We start from the raw sequence: 19,486 nt of genomic DNA, 5'->3' as shown, positions 1-19,486 counted from the left end.
CTCATCTGTGAGGTGGATTAAATTATCCCATTTTCAGATGAGGAAATTGAATTTCACGGAGATTATGTGCTTTCCCAACATCATGTTACAGTGAACTGTGGTTTCAGGGTCACATTTTCTTACTCTGAGACTTAAGGTGTGATTGACACCTGAAGTATCACCTCCGCACCCCCCAGTACATGCACGCCCATACACCTATAAAATTGTTTGGCCTAGATTTTTCTTTCCATTGCCTAATGTACATGTTTCATATTTAAACTTCACTGTTTTGTGTTTTTTGTTTTGTTTTGGCTGCGAGGCATGTGGGATCTTAGTTCTCCAACCAGGGATCGAACCCATGCCCCCCTGCAGTGGAAGCATGAGTCTTAACCACTGGACCGCCAGGGAAGTCCCTAACCTTCACTTCTTTTACAGCTGTTCATGTGTCTTAATTCTACTGATAGTGTTGACTACTATTAAAATTATTATTGTTTTAATAGTAAATCATGAGGGACTCTCTGCTAATATGTGAATTGTTTTAATTCTGTGTTGCCTGACCATGAGGAAGCTATATATGCCATCATTGGTGGTTTATTTTACATTTTGAAAGGAGTATATCTCTTTCTAGCTGACTGCGTAAAACGTTCAGGAACGGTTATGGATTGAGATCTATGAAGTGATCCAGAGAAATAGTTGTACTGTTCTTGACAAATTAAGGTCATATCTGCTTCTTTCCCAGGTGGTGGGTAATGCTGTAGCAGCATTATCTGAAATCAGTGAATCTCACCCAAACAGCAACTTAACTTGATCTGAATCCACAGAACATTAATAAGCTACTGACAGCCCTGAATGAGTGCACCGAACGGGGCCGGATTTTCATCCTGGACTGCCTGTCTAATGACAACCCTAAAGATGACCGGGAGGCTCAGAGGTCAGTCTGTTTTTCTGGATAGTATCTAGGAGTCTTGCCCGGTTCAATAATTTCTAGTAAGTCTGTATTAGAATAAGGGTCTGTTACGTTGGGAAAATCAGTGGCTTATGGGATATATATTGCTATCGTGTGGTATTTTCTCAGTGTATTTAGGAACATTTTAGGTGGTAGAGTAAACCATGCAAAAAATAGCTCTTCCTAAGAGGAGATGTGTATTTTTCATTTCTTCTTTGAACAGTATAGTTACAACCCTCTGAAAAACTCTCCCTCATCATGGTCTCACATCTCCCATACAGCAATTCCTAGCCATTTGGCAAACAAAGGTTTTTTGAGTGTCTCTCACTGTAGTAACAAAATTTTCGTTCTTTTAGATACATAGTAAGTGGTTTGATACTAGTTATTGAGCTGCCTTATACCTATAATTAGTACTAGAGAAACTGTGTTGGAGCCAGCAAAATGTATGATGTCTTCCGTTAGATATAGGAATCTCATCAGTCTGAATTTGGAGGAGATTTTGGAAGGCACACCTGGATTGTTCTGCTCAGCTCTCTACCACTTTAGTGTTGCAGATTTTCGTTGACTGTCAGATACTGACTACTAAATTTCATATACACATACATACATTTTAGTTTACAGAATTGGAGGTATCATCAGTTTTTATTGAGCATTTTGTGTATATAGGCACTGTACTAGGCAAAATAATTCTGAAGAATTTTTGGCTCTTCATTTTATTTTATTTTATTTATTATTATTATTTTCTTTTGCGGTACGTGGGCCTCTCATCGCTGTGGCCTCTCCCGTTGCGGAGCACAGGCTTCGGATGCGCAGGCTTAGCGGCCATGGCTCACGGACCCACCCGCTCCGTGGCATGTGGGATCTTCCCGGACCGGGGCACGAACCCGTGTCCCCTGCATCGGTAGGCGGACTCTCAACCACTGCGCCACCAAGGAAGCCCTGGCTCTTCATTTTAATTATGGTAAATAGGAACCTTCTTTGCCTGGCTAAAGCTTGAGCTACTATAATGTAAGTGCTCTTCACTTGTCTGGGAAATTGTTCCTTCTGGATTTAACCAAAGCTCACCCTGATAGTTTCTTTCCATCACTGAAAGTACAAATATCTTCTGGAAAGGACTTTACATACAATTTTATTTTCTCTTGGTCATTGACATCTCACACTTACTCATTCACTCAGCAAATATTTATTGAGCCTGTGCTGTATGCCAGGCATTGTTCTAGGCTCTGAGGATATAGCAGTGGGCAGACAAAAATCATAGCTCTTATGGAACACTTATTCTGAGGGATAGGGCAGAAGTATATATAAAATGTATACGTAATACAGCATATAATAGGTCAGATGATGATAAAGTAAGGAGGAGATCTAACAAATGCTGGGTGGTCAGGAAAGGTCTCCCTGAGAAGGTAGCATTTGTATAAATACCTAAAGGAGGTCAGGGAGTCAGCCAAGTAGATACAGGAGGAAGGGAGAAAAACACAGCTTACTTACCTTGTGTCCTTAACTGAGTCAGCTAGCCACTCACGTTGCCTAAGAGCTATCAAAATTAGGTTAATTTCTGAAGAACCCTCAATGGATAACTAAATGTTCTATATTTTATGAGACATTTAAGTGTAGGTGGCAGGGACTAGGAGAAGGGGATGAGGTTGAGAGAGTATTGCAGTGGTGTCGTGTTGTTAAAAACAAACAAACAAGCAAACACCCTTCCCGAGATTCCCTTATTATGCTGACTGCAAGAGGTTGGGTGGTTTTCCCTGTCAGCCCATCTCCTTCTGCATCTTACAGTGAAACTTCAGCCACAGTTGGTTGATATCTCTCACTATGAAATAACTCTCAGAATGCTTAATTTGACTTCCTATAGGCTGAGGAGAAATGGGCTGTGAGGCAGGGAGCCCTTACATAGTATGGGGAGACAGAGAGGACTATAAAATAGGAAGGTAAATGGTGTGAGCTTCAGGTGTTTGGGGTATTGGCTAGTTCCCTTCCAGTTTGAACATCCCTTATTGCTGGTTTCCTAGAGTCTTCTGATATCCCTGCTTTGTTTGTAGTTTGCTGGGATTGAGGCGTCCGCAGTGTTGGATCCCAAATTTACCTATGTATGGAGTTTTGACTTTTCTAACTGATTTTCTAATTTCTTTATACCTGGGCCATGGGAACCTCTGACAACGTTACCCTTATAGATTGGATTGAGCAAAGAAATTATAATTTAAGGTACTAATTTTCATTTTCTGTCCTCAGTATCTGTGAGCGGGTAACTCCTCGGCTATGTCACGCCAACTCAGCAGTGGTGCTTTCAGCAGTAAAAGTCCTAATGAAATTTCTAGAGTTGTTACCCAAGGACTCTGACTACTACAATATGCTGCTGAAGAAGTTGGCCCCTCCACTTGTCACTTTGCTCTCTGGGGAGCCAGAGGTGCAGTACGTCGCCCTGAGGAACATCAACCTGATCGTCCAGAAAAGGTTGGGAAAAAATGAATTGGTGATTAAAGTGTTTGTAATTTTGAATTAAACTTATTTAATAACATCATTATTAAAGAGGACTGTGTTAAAACTGTTTAATGTATGGAAATGAAAATACTGTATGGTAGAGCAACTTGCCCAGGGTCAGGAGGCTAACAGTTGATTTTAGAGTGTTCCTACAATGAATGCCTGGTGTTGCTCTACAATTTAGTTTCTTTTCTGAAGGAACTCTTAGTTGTATGATAGCTAGTGTCTGCTTAATATGGTTCAGGCTGTAATTTAGATCAGGTGGTTGTTCTTCCAGTGGTTCTTCTTGGCAATATATACTTTACTCCTTAAAAAGGATAAAAATAGTCTTCCAGATGGATCTGGTTAGAGGGATGTAGAGGAAGTTTGTGAGTTTTTTCCCCCTGGAGTGGAGTGTGTGAATGGAGAGCAGAGAAGCACAGGTTAGGTATTAATGCAGACTCAGAAGGATATATCAATATATGCCTCACCTTCCTTATCTTGTGTTTCTGTGTACCACAGGCCTGAAATCTTGAAGCAGGAGATCAAAGTTTTCTTTGTGACGTACAATGATCCCATCTATGTGAAACTAGAGAAATTGGACATCATGATTCATTTGGCATCCCAAGCCAACATTGCTCAGGTCAGACTTAAAGTAGATTCAAGTTAAGATCTAATAACTTAGATCTTAAGATATGGCCTTCAGAAAAACCTAGGCCATGAAATTGCTGTTGGAGAATCCTTAATGATTGTTCACTTCGTGGGTTTTTAACAGGTTCTGGCAGAACTGAAGGAATATGCCACAGAGGTGGATGTCGACTTTGTGCGCAAAGCTGTGCGGGCCATTGGACGGTGTGCCATCAAGGTGGAGGCAAGTGTCCCATGGTAGTTGTGATCACCTTGTGGGACTCTGGGTATTCTCTTCACCTCTTTCCTTACATTTTTAAGTTTAAATTTAAAAATACATTTTTAAGTTTATCAAAATAATAAAGCACATTGTTAAAATATTAAAAATTTTTTAATGAAAAACAGCTGTCCCTGGTCCCTCTCTTTCCCGAGGGAATCATGTTTAACTCTGTTCCTAGTTTTAGTCATTTTGATTACTTCCATATCTCTAATATCCTTATGCTACTATTTATTGATTTACCAATTGTAGACATTGTCTATTAACTTTCCACTATGAGAGAAGCAACTTGGTTCATATACTCCATCACTCCTACTTCTACCGTTCTGTATAGATCCCCTGTATAGTTATATCATGAGGTTTTTGTTCCTATATTATCTTTGTAAATTGAGATAATATACCTTTGTTTCTTGTTCTATCAACTAGAGTCTTGCAGAGCTTGCTGTGCGTATTAGGCCTGTAAATATGTAGAGCCTACACAATCAAATGATTGCGTTTTCTTTCTCATAAAGGCTTTTGTTTTTTCTGTAGTTTATAATGGCCTTTGTCTTTTTTTTTAAATTTCATTGTGCCTTCATTGCACTCCTATCTTCTTCCAGCTTTTCAAGCATAATATCAAATTAATAAAACTTTTCTTTTGTTCTAGACCCTTCTCTCTTCCAGTCCTCTGTCCTTCCAGTCCTTACTCCAGTCTGGGTGGTTGCTTTCTTGTCTTCTGCACAGCCGTCTTTCCATACAGCCTCCCTTCATTGCTGTTTCTTGTTATGGGTACTTTTTCATAGCATTCCTTTTTTTGTGGTTGCAATAGTTTCTTAAATCTCTTGTGATGTGAATTACAGTTTTTGGTTTTGTTTCTGCAGTTTGAATTTAATTATCTGGAGTATTTTATGGTGATGGTTGCATGTCTATTTATGATTTTTTAATTGAAGTGTATACCATACTTACAGTAAATTGCTGCCTATTTATACTAAAAATGAGACGACAGAAAAGTTGTCAGGACTTCTGTGCACATAGGCAGGGCTGTTGACTAGCAGGTTTCTGCTTTAGGGAAGGGAGTTGATCTTTACTTGGAAGTCCTCTTGAAGAGCTTCTCTGTGGTCTTAGAGGGCAGATTGGTTCTAGCTTGGTTGCAGCCTTCCAGTAGGTATTAAGGGCTACAACTTACAATGCACTGCTTCATCAGTCACCAAGCCTCTGTTGTTTTTCCTCATTCAGAAGTTTGTTGCAATTAATGATGGCTTCTGTGCACAACGATATTGTGGATTCAGAGCTCCATATTTGTGCTTACTACTTGACTATGTGCAATTCTGCTTTTTTTTTCTTTTGACATTTTATTTATTTATTTATTGGCTGCGTTGGGTCTTCATTGCCGCGCGTGGGCTTTCTCTGGTCATGGCGAGTGGGGGCTACTCTTCGTTGAGGTGCATGGGGGCTTCTCATTTCGGTGGCTTCTCTTGTGGCAGAGCACGGGCTCTAGGCGCGCGAGCCTCAGTAGTTGCAGCACGCGGCCTCAGTAGTTGTGGCTTGTGGGCTCTAGAGCACAGGCTCAGTAGTTGTGGTGCACAGGCTTATTTGCTTCGCCGTATGTGGGATCTTCCTGGACCAGGGCTCCAACCCGTGTCCCCTGCATTGGCAGGCGGATTCTTAACCACTGTACCACCAGGGAAGTCCCTACAGTTCTACTTTGAGTCAGATTGGACCGTATGATTTCACAAGGATAGTTACTAAAATAATTTGTACAGTATGACCAGTGCTTCACAGGAACAGAAGGAAACAGATGCTGTGTCAGAGAAGTGTCTCTGAAAGCCAAGTTCCTAATTGGCCTTCCTTGTTTTTATTTACTGAATGCTGCTTCATATAGTTACCACTGATAAGTCGTTTAGTAGACTCGTTGTTATAGCAAGAAGTTAATTAATCCTGGCTTCTGCTTCTGGTTCTGCCAGCTCAGTTGCTTCACATACTTAATATATACTTCTGTTGCTCCATTTGAGAAATGGGGAAATCTGTTAATTGGATCTTGATGTGTTACATCTTTTTTTTACTACCACACTTCTTAACTTACCACCACTACTTAACTTTTTTCTTTTTCTTTTCTCATTGTGGAATAGCCACCTGCTTATGGTATTAATGCAGACAATTTTCAGAGCTATTTTGGTAGCAGAAGAGTCATTTTGTGCTTTTCACTGCCAGAATGTCATTGTCTTACTAACCTCTCTGACAGTGCTCTTGCAAAGAGTCTCATTCCAAAGTTAAAGAGATTTTTCTATCCCTGGAATTACTAGAAAGTGTTCTCAAAGCATCTAGATTCCTAGCGGCTGTTAGTACCGTCTATTGTGACTAAATGGAAAAGTTATCCATCATCTTCTGGAAGAGGTAAACTTCTGGTGGCTCTCACTTCTTCCTTTGATTCAGGGTGCCCTGTGGGAATATGAGTGTGTGAGGAATGAACTTCCTTTGGAAGCTTAAGATCAGCCTTCAAGAATCCTGCCTTTTAGATAGTGTTCTCTTATTTCCAGTTACCTGGATTTGCCTAAGAACTTTTCTTAGAACTGGTTAAATCATGAAAGTTATTAGTTGGAAAGAGTTGCCTAGTCCAGACACAGTTGTTGGGGCAGGAGAGGCAGTGATTGCCTGTTTTTAACTAACCTATCCATGGGACAAGGGCAAGAACCAGTGAGGGAATTGTAATAGCCTTTCTCTGTAGCTTCCAGACTGAGCTGCTGCTTTTCTCTCAGGACACCTGACCCCTTTTTAATGTGTAGTTGGTTTCAAAGATATGACAGATGAGAGAAAAAGAATTTTAGTTTAGTGCTTAGCTAAGATAACAGGGCCTATTGTAAAATTTGGGTGTTAAGAGTTGGAGTTGTTTTTTATCATGACTGTAAGTACAGGTGTTTCCTTGTTGCTTTAAGTACCCTGAGGTGAAAAAAATGTAGAATTTTATCATATTAAGTTGGTTAGGTTAAAGATTAAGCATAAGCCATTGAGTCAATAAATGACACTGAAAAAGCAATTTCATAGTACTGTTTTTTCAGTAACTTCTGCCTGTTCTTTTTTGTTTGGTTGTTTTTTTAAATAGATTTTACTCTCCACCCCACCTCCAGCTTTATTGAGGTATGATTGACAGATTTAAAGCTGTATATATTACAGTGTATACCTGTTTCTTTAAGGAGGAAATAAACCCCTGCCCTCCTTTTCTTACAAATAAAATGATTTTGTTTGCGAGATTTATTTATATGTTTGGTTTTGTTTGAGAGAGATTAAGTCACTAAGTTAAGGTATTCCTCACTTCCCACTCTTCTGTTCTTTGGTGTTTACCATTTCTTATTTTTGTAGCTCAAGATAAGGTACTGACTTACGTCTTATGCAAACAAAAAGCATATGTATTTACTACATAAAATCATAAAAAAAAAAGACAAGTTAAAAGTAGAACACTCTGCTTTCTCCTACCCCTGTTCTACCCTTCCAGAGATGATGTGGACATGATTTTAAGTCTTTGTTTACATAGTCCTCCATAAACAGGTGTGCTTTTTACAAAAACGAGATCATTCTACAAATGCTATTTATTTATGTTTTTGTAGTCTGCTTTTTTTGCTTATTATACATGGACATTTTCCCATGTTACTGATAATATTTTACATCATTTTTAGTGGTTTGTAGATATACTGGGTGATTGCTTCATAATTATTTAGCCTTTCCCTTCCTGTATGGACCTTAAAGTTGTTTCTGCTCTTTTTCCAAATAATGGTTATAAGGAGGATCCTTGTAGCTAAATCTTTGATCTCTAGTTGAGGAGACATTTTTTTCATTATGCTTAGCCATTTGGAATTGCTTTTTCATGGCATGTGTATCTTGTTTCAATGTGTTATCTTTTCCACATTGATTTTTTAAAGTTTTTTTATAATTAATTAAAGGTATTAATTCATTTAATACCCCTTCATTTCATTAATAGTTATTTTCCCAATTATTTTCCTTTTGATTTCATTTGACTTCTTGATGCATAGGAGTTTGCATTTCCTTATGTAGTGAGTTCTATCCATTTTCTCTCAATGGTATCTTTTTGTAAAAAATAATATATTTATTTATTTATTTATTTTGGGCTGCGTTGGATCTTTGTTGCTGTGTGTGGGCTTTCTCTAGTTGCGGAGAGCGGGGGCTACTCTTCGTCGCGGTGCACGGGCTTCTCCTTGCGGTGGCTTCTCTTGTTGCGGAGCATAGGCTCTAGGTGCTCGGGCTTCGGTAGTTGTGGCATGCAGGCTCAGTAGTTTTGGCTCGCGGGCTCTAGAGCACAGGCTCAGTAGTTGTGGTCACGGGCTTAGTTGCTCTGTGGCATGTGGTATCTTCCTGGACCAGTGCTCGAACCCGTGTCCCCTGCATTGGCAGCTGGATTCTTAACCACTGAGCCACCAGGGAAGTCCCTCTCCCAATGATATCTTTAGTGGACCACCTAGAAAATTGTGCTTCACTTCAAAATTATATAAAATTCACTTTTATTTTCTACTTTAATGGCAGTGGTTTGGTTAAAGATAAGAGTGTGGGGATCAAACACAAGAACAATTCATCCTTTCCTTACTGTTAGGAAATGTTGCCTTTATCATATACTAACTTTTATATGTCTGTATGCCTTTCTCTGTTTCTGGACTTACTTTGTATATACAATGATTGGATATTTACTTTTGTTCCTCTGCCATACTGCTTTAATGGTGTTTTTAAAATTTAATCAAAAGCAATATAGGTGAGATGACAATTTGCTTGAAAATTACTATCCTAGACTTAATTGTTTTTGAATATTGATGCATCATGGGAGATGACCTTTTGTTTATCTTTATTATAATAATGAAACTAAGGATTCAGTAAATGTTAGCTTTCTATCAAGCCTTATGCTGAGTACTTTATTTGTACTATCTAATTTGATAATTTAACCCTTACATGCTTTATAATTTATCATAACTTTTATATTTAAAATTTCCCAACTGTTTTGCTGTTGTAATAACAGCACAGGAAATAACTAGTTGAAAATGAATAAAATAGAATTCAAAAATGGGAAAACTACAATAATAAAAGAGAACAGAATCATCATATATATGACCTCATATAAATAACCGCAAGATGCAATTTTGTTTTCGTTATATTGCTTGGAATGGTTTAAATTATAGTACCTTTAAAAGATTTTATTACAGAAATTTTTAGGTATACACTAAGGTAAAATTGATTAATGAGCTCTCATATACCCACCATCCATCTTGAACAAATACCAACACATTGCTCTTCCCATTTGATCTTCTCCCTCTCCCTCCCCCTTCAAGGGAGTGGGTTACTGTTATATTTTAATGCAGATCTCAGATATGATCTTATTAGAGTAGTCCAATGTGTATATCTAATAGATAAGGTCCTCTAAAAAAAAATTTGTAATGATATCGTTACCGTACTCAACAAACAGTAACTCTTAATCTCATTAAATACCTAGTCCATGTTCAGTTTTCCCTAATTGTCTCTAAATGTCTTCTTACAGTTGCCTTGTTCAAATCAAAATCTAAACGAGAGCTAGCTATACATTGCATTTGGTTAATATGTCTCTTAAGTCTTATTTATTTGGGTGCCATTTGTTGAAAGGACTAGATCATTAGGCTTGTAGAATTTTCCAGAGTCTAGATTTGGCTGATAGTATTTTAGTGATGTTGTTTATCTCATTCCTTCATCCCCTTTAGAAAATTAAATCTAGAGGCTTGGTAATATTCATATTCAGTGTTCTTGGCAAGAATACCTCTTAGATGCTGCTGTGAATTTCCTATTGCATCTTATCAGGAGGCATATAATGGAATGACCCATCATAATACATTGTAATATATGATACATCAGTCCTTGGTTTTTAGGATCTCTCTTCTGGAACCCTTCTTTTAAAAACTATGACTTATTGTTTCAATACATTAGTTTTGTCACTTGTATTCTTCCATATTCCCTTCATTAATAAAAGACTAATAGATTAAATTCTATTTTATAGATGAACCATAGGCTGTGGAAAATTGCAGTTTATCTAAGGCCATAGACTTGCAGTTATATAGCCCAGAAGATGGCAAATTTTTCTTAGAGTGTTTTGAGTCACAGAGAACTTTGAAAATATAATGAAAACTGTAAACCTTCTCCCAGGAAAATATGCTTGTGTGCACAAATGAAATTTGGCAGTTTCATTTCAAGAGGTTTAAAGATGCCTTCTGTCTGTGCTCATTCATGAACTGCAGATAAAGACCTCTTCGCTTGGCTTATTCTTTCATTCTTATTCTTTCCTTCTACCTTGACTTATGCTTTCTTCTCATTTCTGTCATCCTGGCTATCCAAGATGATTTTTTTCACTTGAACTGTTCCTTGTAATGAGTAAAATTTGGAGTATATCTAGAACTTCTGTATATCTCCATCAGATAACCCAGCCTCTAGTATAGCGTGGTCAAATTAAATGCCTCATCTTTTAGTCTAGTTTAGTTGATAACACCTGAATGTTCCCAAAAAAATATTTTTTATGTTGAGGTTGTGTTATTGGATACATCATCTGACTTCTCATTATGTTCCTCTTTGCAGCAATCTGCAGAGCGCTGTGTAAGCACGTTGCTTGATCTCATCCAAACCAAAGTAAATTATGTGGTCCAAGAGGCGATTGTTAAATCTTCCGCAAATACCCCAACAAGTACGTCCAGATACTTCTGCCCCTCTTCCTCAGATCATTTAGGAAATGTTTAAGTAAGGCACTTTGAGGTTGGCTAGGTAAGAATTAGTCTTTGTAAAGTAACTGGTCATAATTGAATACTTTATTAAAAATCAGAAACATATAAGTTGGTTAGCACAAGGATTAAAATCTGATTTTTCACTCTGCTTTATCACTTTTAGAAGAATTGAAGCTCTGTCTGAACATGCATTGTCAATTGGCATATATTAAAGTTAGCCAGATTCTTTGGTGATGAAGTTACTATTAAATAAGGATACCCATATATTCCACGTTGTCTGGGCACAATCCATTTTATGCCTGTTACCAGGCATAATTAATAATTGTGCCCCTTTTCACTCTCAGAAACGTCTCAGTTTGAATAATAAATTATATGGTCACCTTATTGTAAAAGCCAGGGAGGTGACAGCTTCACTCTTCACTTAGTATGTTACCTAGTACTTGTAGAAAATTATAGAACATGCAACAATGAACTGTCACAGTTCCAGGCCTTTTCTGAAGTATTGTAGCTGCTTGCATTAAGATATACAAAATCTACATTTTCACTCCACAAAAATTTTCACATTGAGGCCTCTTAGTTATGAAACAAAAATACTTTTTCAGATTTGCTTTTGAAGGCAAACAATTAAGGAATCTGAAAGAGTGAAATAAGAGCAGATCTTATAAGCATCCTAAATCTCATTTTACCTTATAATCATAGAGATGGACTGTGCTAAGGCTTCTGATTATCGTTAAAGATAACGTGAAATGAAGTGACTTACAGTTAGTTAGCTCAGTGGTGGGCTCAGAATTGGAAGAAATATTTTAATAAGGTAGTGGTTTATTAAGCATTATATATACTGTATATATATATATTTTTTGTTTTTGTTTTTCAATTCTAGAAATGGTATTTTTGGAAAAAGGATCATATACTTCTACCACTCTCCCAGGAAAGGGGAGGGTTGGGTTTCTAAACTTCTTGATTAAGTGCGGAGGTGTATATCTCAATATGCTTGGTAAAGAAATGTGTCCATTTCTGGTTTGTATTACTGAGGGATTATGATAGTTTAATTTTAAGAAAGCATTATCGAGAACCTGGTTTAATCAGTGGAAATAGGGCAAACAATTAAGTGTATTATTCGGTTGTCCATATCTCATTTATTATACAATTTCATTCTGATGTTTAAAACTATATTAGCCGGGCTTCCCTGGTGGCGCAGTGGTTGAGAGTCCGCCTGCCGATGCAGGGGACATGGGTTTGTGCCCCGGTCCGGGAAGATCCCACATGCCGCGGAGCGGCTGGGCCCGTGAGCCATGGCCGCTGAGCCTGCGCATCTGGAGCCTGTGCTCTGCAACGGGAGCGGCCCGCATACCGCAAAAAAAAAAAAAAAAAACACATTAGCCAAGGAGATGGATTTAACATGGTAAAGAATGAGAGCTATAAACCTGTGAAAATAAATACTTGAATTGCTTATTTCTTTAGAAAAACAGGTCATTAGTGTGGGTGCCTTGGGAGGAAAGAACATAAAGATCTCTGTAGAAAGCAGAGATAGGTGGATAAGAGACAAAATTACTGTTTCTGTATGCTATTGCTGTCTGACTCCATTTTCCTAATAGTAAAGTGGAATTTCTGTTCCTCTACGATGAAGGTAAAATGAAGTAATAGGAAAATTCTCTGATCTAGTTATGAGAAAGACTGTGAGAAATGTAAGGTAGTGGTATTATCTTAAACCATAGGTTAGTTTTTCCTTGTAAAAAGAATATCTGATAAACTTTTATAAAGATTTATGGTCTAGTTATTAAAACATAATTGAAGGAAAATTGAAGACATTTATAATTTTCTGGCTTTAAAGCCTGTACATTCTCTTGGCTAAAAGTCTTTGTAGTTTGGTGGTGGTTTAGGGTACCTTGTCCATGGTTTTTTGTTTTTTAGGCTTCATTGTTAAATACACTTCTCAGTTTTGCCTTCAGTAACCATAGTCCACTTTGTTATATCAGATATGAAAGTATCATTGCCACTTTGTGTGAGAACTTAGACTCACTGGATGAGCCAGACACTCGAGCAGCTATGAGTTGGATTGTGGGAGAATATGCTGAAAGAATTGACAATGCAGATGAGTTACTAGAGAGCTTCCTGGAAGGTTTTCATGATGAAAGCACCCAGGTAAGTTCCCATCTATATCTTATGTATTAGGTGTTTTGGGGACGATTTCAGGAAAGGTAAAGGTTAGGCAGTTTCATGTGTGCGAATTTATATACACATATAGTATGTTCATTTTTCTCCCAAAAAGGGGTGACCTTTTTCAGTTGTGCTAACTTCTGTTGGAACAAGCCTGCCTAATTTAGACAGTGGTTCTCAAACTTTAATGAGCCTTAGAAGCACCTAAGCACTGGTGTTTAACCTGTGTTAAAGGACAGGTTGCTGGGCCCCACCCCTAGAGTTTCTGAGTCAGTAGGTCTGAGATGGGCCTAAGCATGTTCATTTCTTACAAGGTTGAGGGTGGTGATGCTATTGCTGCTGCTGGTCCAGAACCACACTTTGACAACTACTGACTTAGAGCAGTAGTTATTACTTTTTAATTTTCTGTCACCTAAAGATGATTACCCATTGCTGTTAGTAATGGTTGTGGCTCAGTTGCAGCTGGGATTTTTGTCTGGGGTGAAGGCTGGCATGTGCAGTTTGAAAAGATTCTTTGTGGATGGTTAGACTCCTTCCCATCTTCTGTCTGTCTTCTGCCAAAACTGAGAGACCTTCGAGTCAAAGGCCCAGAGAAGCAGATAAATTATTCTTTTTCCCCGGCATTTGTACTCACTGCAAATTGAAGTTCTTGTATGTAATCTATCATAGTAATTTTAATAGGCCCTACAAGGAACATATACCAGCCAGTAGTTTCATGGTTCGGCAGGCGACTCTTTTTTTTCTTTTAATTTTTATTTTTAAAATTTTATTCTTTTTTTGTTTTGTTTTTAATAGATTTGTTTCATTTATTTATTTTTGGCTGCATTGGGTCTTCCGTTGCTGTGCGCGGGCTTTCTCTAGTTGCCGCGAGCGGGGGCCACTCTTCATTGCGGTGCGAGGGCTTCTCATTGTGGTGGCTTCTCTTGTTGCGGAGCACAGACTCTAGGCGCGCAGGCTTCAGTAGTTGTGGCGCATGGGCTTAGTTGCTCTGCGGCACGTGGGATCTTCCTGGACCAGGGCTCAAACCCGTGTCCCCTACATTGGCAGGCGGATTCTTAACCACTGCGCCACCAGGGAAGCCCTAGCATGCCACTCTTAATTGGTTGTGATCTGGCATAATTCTACTGTCTTGGCTCTTGCCTCAGTATGATAAATGATTCCCTAATTCCCTGGAAGTTGTAGCTTTTGGTGGAAGTAAATAATAAAGAATTTGGTCAGGAACCAGTTTTATTGCCATCAGTATGTTAGCATGTACTTTAAGAAATACAGGTGATTATCCGGGCCAGAAACAAACCAGCAGTTTTTGATGCCAAAAAATGCAATTTGGAGATAGGAGGCTAGTGCGTTTTCAGTTGATGAAAACCTTTGACTGCTATTGTGGATATTGGCTGAGTTTTTACCTTTGTTTCTTAATCAAAATCAGAAAGACCTCATAGTAAGTCATATTTGGGAAAATATCACTTTGGAATTCATGGTGTGGAATAATGCAAATGCCTTTCACTTTACCTATTAAATTACATTTGCTTAGGTACAGCTCACCCTGCTTACTGCCATAGTGAAGCTGTTTCTCAAGAAACCATCAGAAACGCAGGAGCTGGTATAGCAGGTCTTGAGTTTGGCAACACAGGTAAGAAGTCTGAAAAAAGCATGGAGTTGATTTGTCTTGTTTTAAATTCTAGGAAATTGTGAAACTTCTTCCAAAAAGGTTCATTTGCAGAGATTTTAAACGGAAGGAGTGCAGTCTTTAGATTCTGTTAAAAAAATAAAAACAGTGCCTCTTTTACATATTCTGCTGAATTAGAACTGTTTGTATGGCTTCTAAATGAATTGACTGACTCCAGTTTTAATGATAATTCATGAAAATTGAACTTAGACTCTTTAGTGTTAATGAAGGACATGACTTTGTGAAAATGACATTGAGTCTCACAGTATCTCCTTCTGGGGGACTTAATTTCAGCTTTCAAATGAAAGTACCCTGTAGAGATGGTAAATGCTTTGACAAATATCTCGTGTGCTGTTCTACCTTCTAGATAAGTTGCCTTTCTCTTTAAGTAATTTTAAAGTGCTAATGCTGCTTCCTTAATTATTTAGTATTTTTGGTCCTTTTAGGGAGGGTTCTGATTTCAGGAATGTGGCAACCAGCTGGATACACAGAAATCAAAGTAATTACTTTTTCTGACATAACTAGTATAATGATCAGTCCATCATGATCCAGTAATGTTCTTAATTGAATTTGAGAACAGGCTGGCTTTAGCAGGCTGTCAAGAGTTATGATGTGTGTTTACACATGGAATCTGATTCAGATGTTCAATTTACCATTTTCCTCTTTCATCTCTTTATAGTTGTATATTAACAGCATTTGAACTCTTTTATAGTTCTTTAACCTAGCTCTGAGCTGTCATCTTTCCCTTTTTTTTTTTTTTTTTTTTTTGCTCTGAGGAGCTTTATTTCATATCAATAATGAACACAATTGGAGGACTAAATATGGTAAATCCTGTAATTAATTAGTACGGTTGGGGTGTGCACTTAGTACACTTCTTGAAACCCAGTTCCAAACTGAGGCCACAAATGTGAACCTTGAATAGTTGCCAATACATCATCTGTTAAGTGGTCAAAGCGCATCATTTGGTACCTGATAAATGCAAAGTTCTTCTTTCCTCTGACAGTATTTAATTTTAGAAATGCCAGGAATCCATTTTAAGGAAAAGAAGTTCGACGGGCAGATAAGGCATTTGAATACTTAATGGAATACTATAAAGCAGACAACATTATTAAATAAGTTGTTTATAGAATATGCTATACAACTCTGAAAAAAATACAGCCAAGAAAACTGCTAGAGTCAAAGGCTACTTTCTGACACTTGATTCCAGTACAGATGTTTTACAATCAATGAACTCAAATGTGAAGAAGACCTGAACTAAAAATTAAGATAATTGTCTTGTCTGATTACTGATGCACGTAAACATTACTGAGAATTGTCGCTTGATTATCTTTTAAGGAGCAGTTGACCAACAGTAGTTGAGTTAAAGGATGTCAGAAAATTCACTTCACAGAAAATAGAGGTGTCCCACTCCACCCCTTGTACCTCTCAGTTTTCTCCATTTCTCCAACAAATTATGAATGAACTTTTTAATGTGCTATTTCCCCAAGTCTCTACACCTTCACTTGACCCCATTATGGTTAGTGTGAAGAAGCATCCATATGAGTACGTGGAGTCAAGGGCAGGCCATGGCTCACCATCTGTCCATGAAAAGTGGACTGGGAGGTTGTCCATCACTGATGAGGCATGTCTTGGCACTAAGAGCAGAAATTGGTCATCTTCTGGATCAAAGTAGTTTAGGTTAGACGTTAATTTTTGGGTTAGTGTTTAATAGGTCATCTACAGGGGGCCATTTTGAATAGAAATTGCCCCTTCTTAATCATGTAGTGCTTATTACAGACTCTGTAGGGTGATTGCCATTAAATTAGCCATGTATTTGACTTCATCTTAGGGCCTTGAAGTTCATTTCTGTCTTTTGCTACGGGCCCTGGAGCCTCTCTCCTTTGTACGAAAGAAAGAGCTCTGTATAAATTAACCAGATTCAAAGAAGTCTTGTGTTTATTCTAGATGGTAATATAGTAAACTTGACTTTAATGAGGCCTATGTACTAACACTTCAGAAAACTCCCTAAACACAGATAAATACATATTTACACAGTCTCTTAGCTTTCTCAGAAATCTCATTTTCTTCAAGAATCATGGGATTTCTGTTTATTAAAGTATCTCAAGTTTTAACTCTCCCCTGACGGCCACATTTCAAAGCATCAGCAATATCTGGCTCTCCATGAAAGTTACCACAAGAAGTAGAAAATAAGGAAAGAGAAAATGTAGAGATGGGAGTGCTGGGTGGTGACCTAGAATCACTCAGCAGGTAAGAGACTGTCTCAGCTTACATTGTGTGACAGATTCATGCCTCAGCCAAATTGAAGATTCTGTGTTTATGTATGTGTGGAATAGTCAAAATCATCTTAACTGCTGAGAGGCCACTTGACATTCATCCACCTTGGAAAATAGATACACCTTTCCTATTATTAATTTTACATCTTTTAAAATTTATTTGTTAGAGCTCTTTGAAGTGTTTTTTCTAAAACTTCCTTTTGCCTGAAGCAAAGCGATTTCCATAACCATCAAGGCAATGGTTATTTAATATTATCTATATTGAGCATTCTAGATTTCCTAGTCTAGACCCTTTATTACCCATTTGTATCTCTGTTAAGATGGAGTTAGAACAATTTTCTAAAAAGAATTTTGGCTTTGCTCCTTCTCTACTCACTTTTTAAATTTAATTATTTATTTATTTACTTTTGGCTGCACACGGGCTTTTTCTAGCTGCAGCGAGTAGGGGCTACTCTTCGTTGTGGTGCGCAGGCTTCTCATTGCAGTGGCTTCTCTTGTTGCGGAGCACGGGCTCCAGTAGTTGTGGCACGTGGGCTTCAGTAGTTGTGGCACACGGGCTTAGTTGCTCCGTGGCATGTGGGATTTTCCCAGACCAGGGCTCGAACCTGTGTCCCCTGCATTGGCAGGCAGATTCTTAACCACTGTGCCACCAGGGAATCCTGTCTACTCACTTCTGAATAGATAAGGCTAGCCTCATAATCAAGTGAGTGTCTTTGGTAGATTCTATTGTATTCACAAGTTCTGAACCCTGCCTTCACCTCCATTGTCTCTTAAGGCCTCTGTATCTGTATTTAACAGTCAGCGTAGGAGAGCTGTGTTTTAGGTTCTCGTCAGAGTTCAAACTCACTCTTATTACAGTATTTGCCTGAGATAAAGTGTTTAGGGAGGATTCCCTGTGTTCTTATAGATGTTGAAATTTACCACTGAATCAAGCCAGATTAGTAGAGAGCTGGGGATCTAGACTGCATTGTATTTGACCCTTATTAGAATAGTTTTTACTGAATTACACTAATATCATCATCCTATAGTAAGGGTTGTCATGAGAAACTATCCTCTTTAGATGTGTTATCAAGGTATTTATTCCATTATATATTTTTTTCTCTATGAAACCCCATAAAAAAATTCCTAACCAGTTTTGGATTCTCTTATGCATTAGTATGTAATTAACTGCCCCTCTGAATGGCTTATCTGACTAGACTTGTTTTCCATATCAGATGTTTGAAACCTTAGAATCAAATTTAAGGATCTCCTGTAGAAAATGTGTGGGTCATCGTGGCTTGCATTTTTCTGCCTTTGCTTCTAATTTATGTTCTCTAGCCTTAGATGTATTTTTATAAGCTTTGCTAAATCCTTTTCTAGAACAGGGCAGGGTATAAATAAACCATCAGACGTTCCTAATTCTAGATTTTCTGTACAAGGACTAGTAGAGAATCTTAGTAACAACAGTCATCTGTATAGTGCTTACTATGTGCCAGGCTTTCAGTAAGGGTTAATACTGTTATTCTTCCCATTTTATAGGTGAGGAAACTGAGACATAGAGAGGCCGGCCCAGTTAGTATGGGGTGGAACTAGACTCAAACCCAAGTAGCCTGGCTCCAGAGTCTTTGCCCTTTTCTACTCTGTTAATGCTGCTTCTCAAGTCTGAAAGTTAAGAATGACTTTTGAGAATACGCATTTCCTGTCTTCCCTGCCTGAGGCATTGTTGTGCATAAGCCAGTATAAATAAGTGAACTTAGAGGTTTTAAGATTATTGTGGATGATTATTTCATATTTGGCTATAAATAATTAATAAACAGTTTCTCTAGACTTGCCTTTTCTGTCCAGTTAATGAAATCTGAGGCATTAGCATAATAGAATAAGCACATTTATATAAGTCTTTTCCACTGGAATTTTCCTCTGGAATTTTTTTCTCAAGTTCGTGAAATAAGAACCTAATTTAATATTTATGTTCCCAGCCATAAATTTTTAAGTTGAGGGCAGCATGATCTGCTGAGTTACGTTAGTTTGAATTGGGTGGTGGGGTTCTGTTTCTGCTACATCCACTGGTTCAGGACGTGACTGGGCATATTTCTCTGTCATACTACTGTTCTGTCTTTATAGTAGACTTAATCGTATTGTTTATCTGTGCTGAGGATTCAGTGAAGTATATGTGAAATCTTTGTGCTTCTAATTTTAAATAAAATGGTGGTATGATTAGAAATATTATGGGACTTCCCTGGTGGTGCAGTGGATGAGAGTCCGCCTGCCAATGCAGGGCACACGGGTTCGAGCCCTGGTCCAGGAGGATCCCACATGCCACGGAGCAACTAAGCCCGTGTGCCACAACTGCTGAGTGCTCTGAAGCCCGCGGGCCACAACTACTGAGCCCACGTGCCACAACTACTG

General features: G+C 38.2%; 1 protein-coding gene across 1 annotated transcript in view; it reads left to right on the top strand.

Moving 5' to 3' along the window:
* The window catches only part of LOC111171139 (AP-2 complex subunit beta-like), a 62,664-nt gene that overhangs the window by 30,646 nt on the left and 12,532 nt on the right, over positions 1–19,486 (top strand). The window contains 9 exon segments of the mRNA XM_089900799.1: positions 719–781; positions 783–910; positions 3,161–3,382; positions 3,911–4,031; positions 4,164–4,259; positions 10,866–10,944; positions 10,947–10,971; positions 12,985–13,150; positions 14,694–14,792. Coding sequence (XP_089756925.1) covers positions 719–781; positions 783–910; positions 3,161–3,382; positions 3,911–4,031; positions 4,164–4,259; positions 10,866–10,944; positions 10,947–10,971; positions 12,985–13,150; positions 14,694–14,792 — 999 coding nt within the window.

This window comes from Delphinapterus leucas, chromosome 19 (genome assembly GCF_059928025.1).
Source record: "Delphinapterus leucas isolate spDelLeu-1000000601 "Yukka" chromosome 19, BTC_Dleu_Yukka2, whole genome shotgun sequence".
Lineage (NCBI taxonomy): Eukaryota > Metazoa > Chordata > Mammalia > Artiodactyla > Monodontidae > Delphinapterus > Delphinapterus leucas.
The sequence above is the reverse complement of the archived record's forward strand: the minus strand, read 5'-3'. Positions and strand labels throughout refer to the sequence as shown.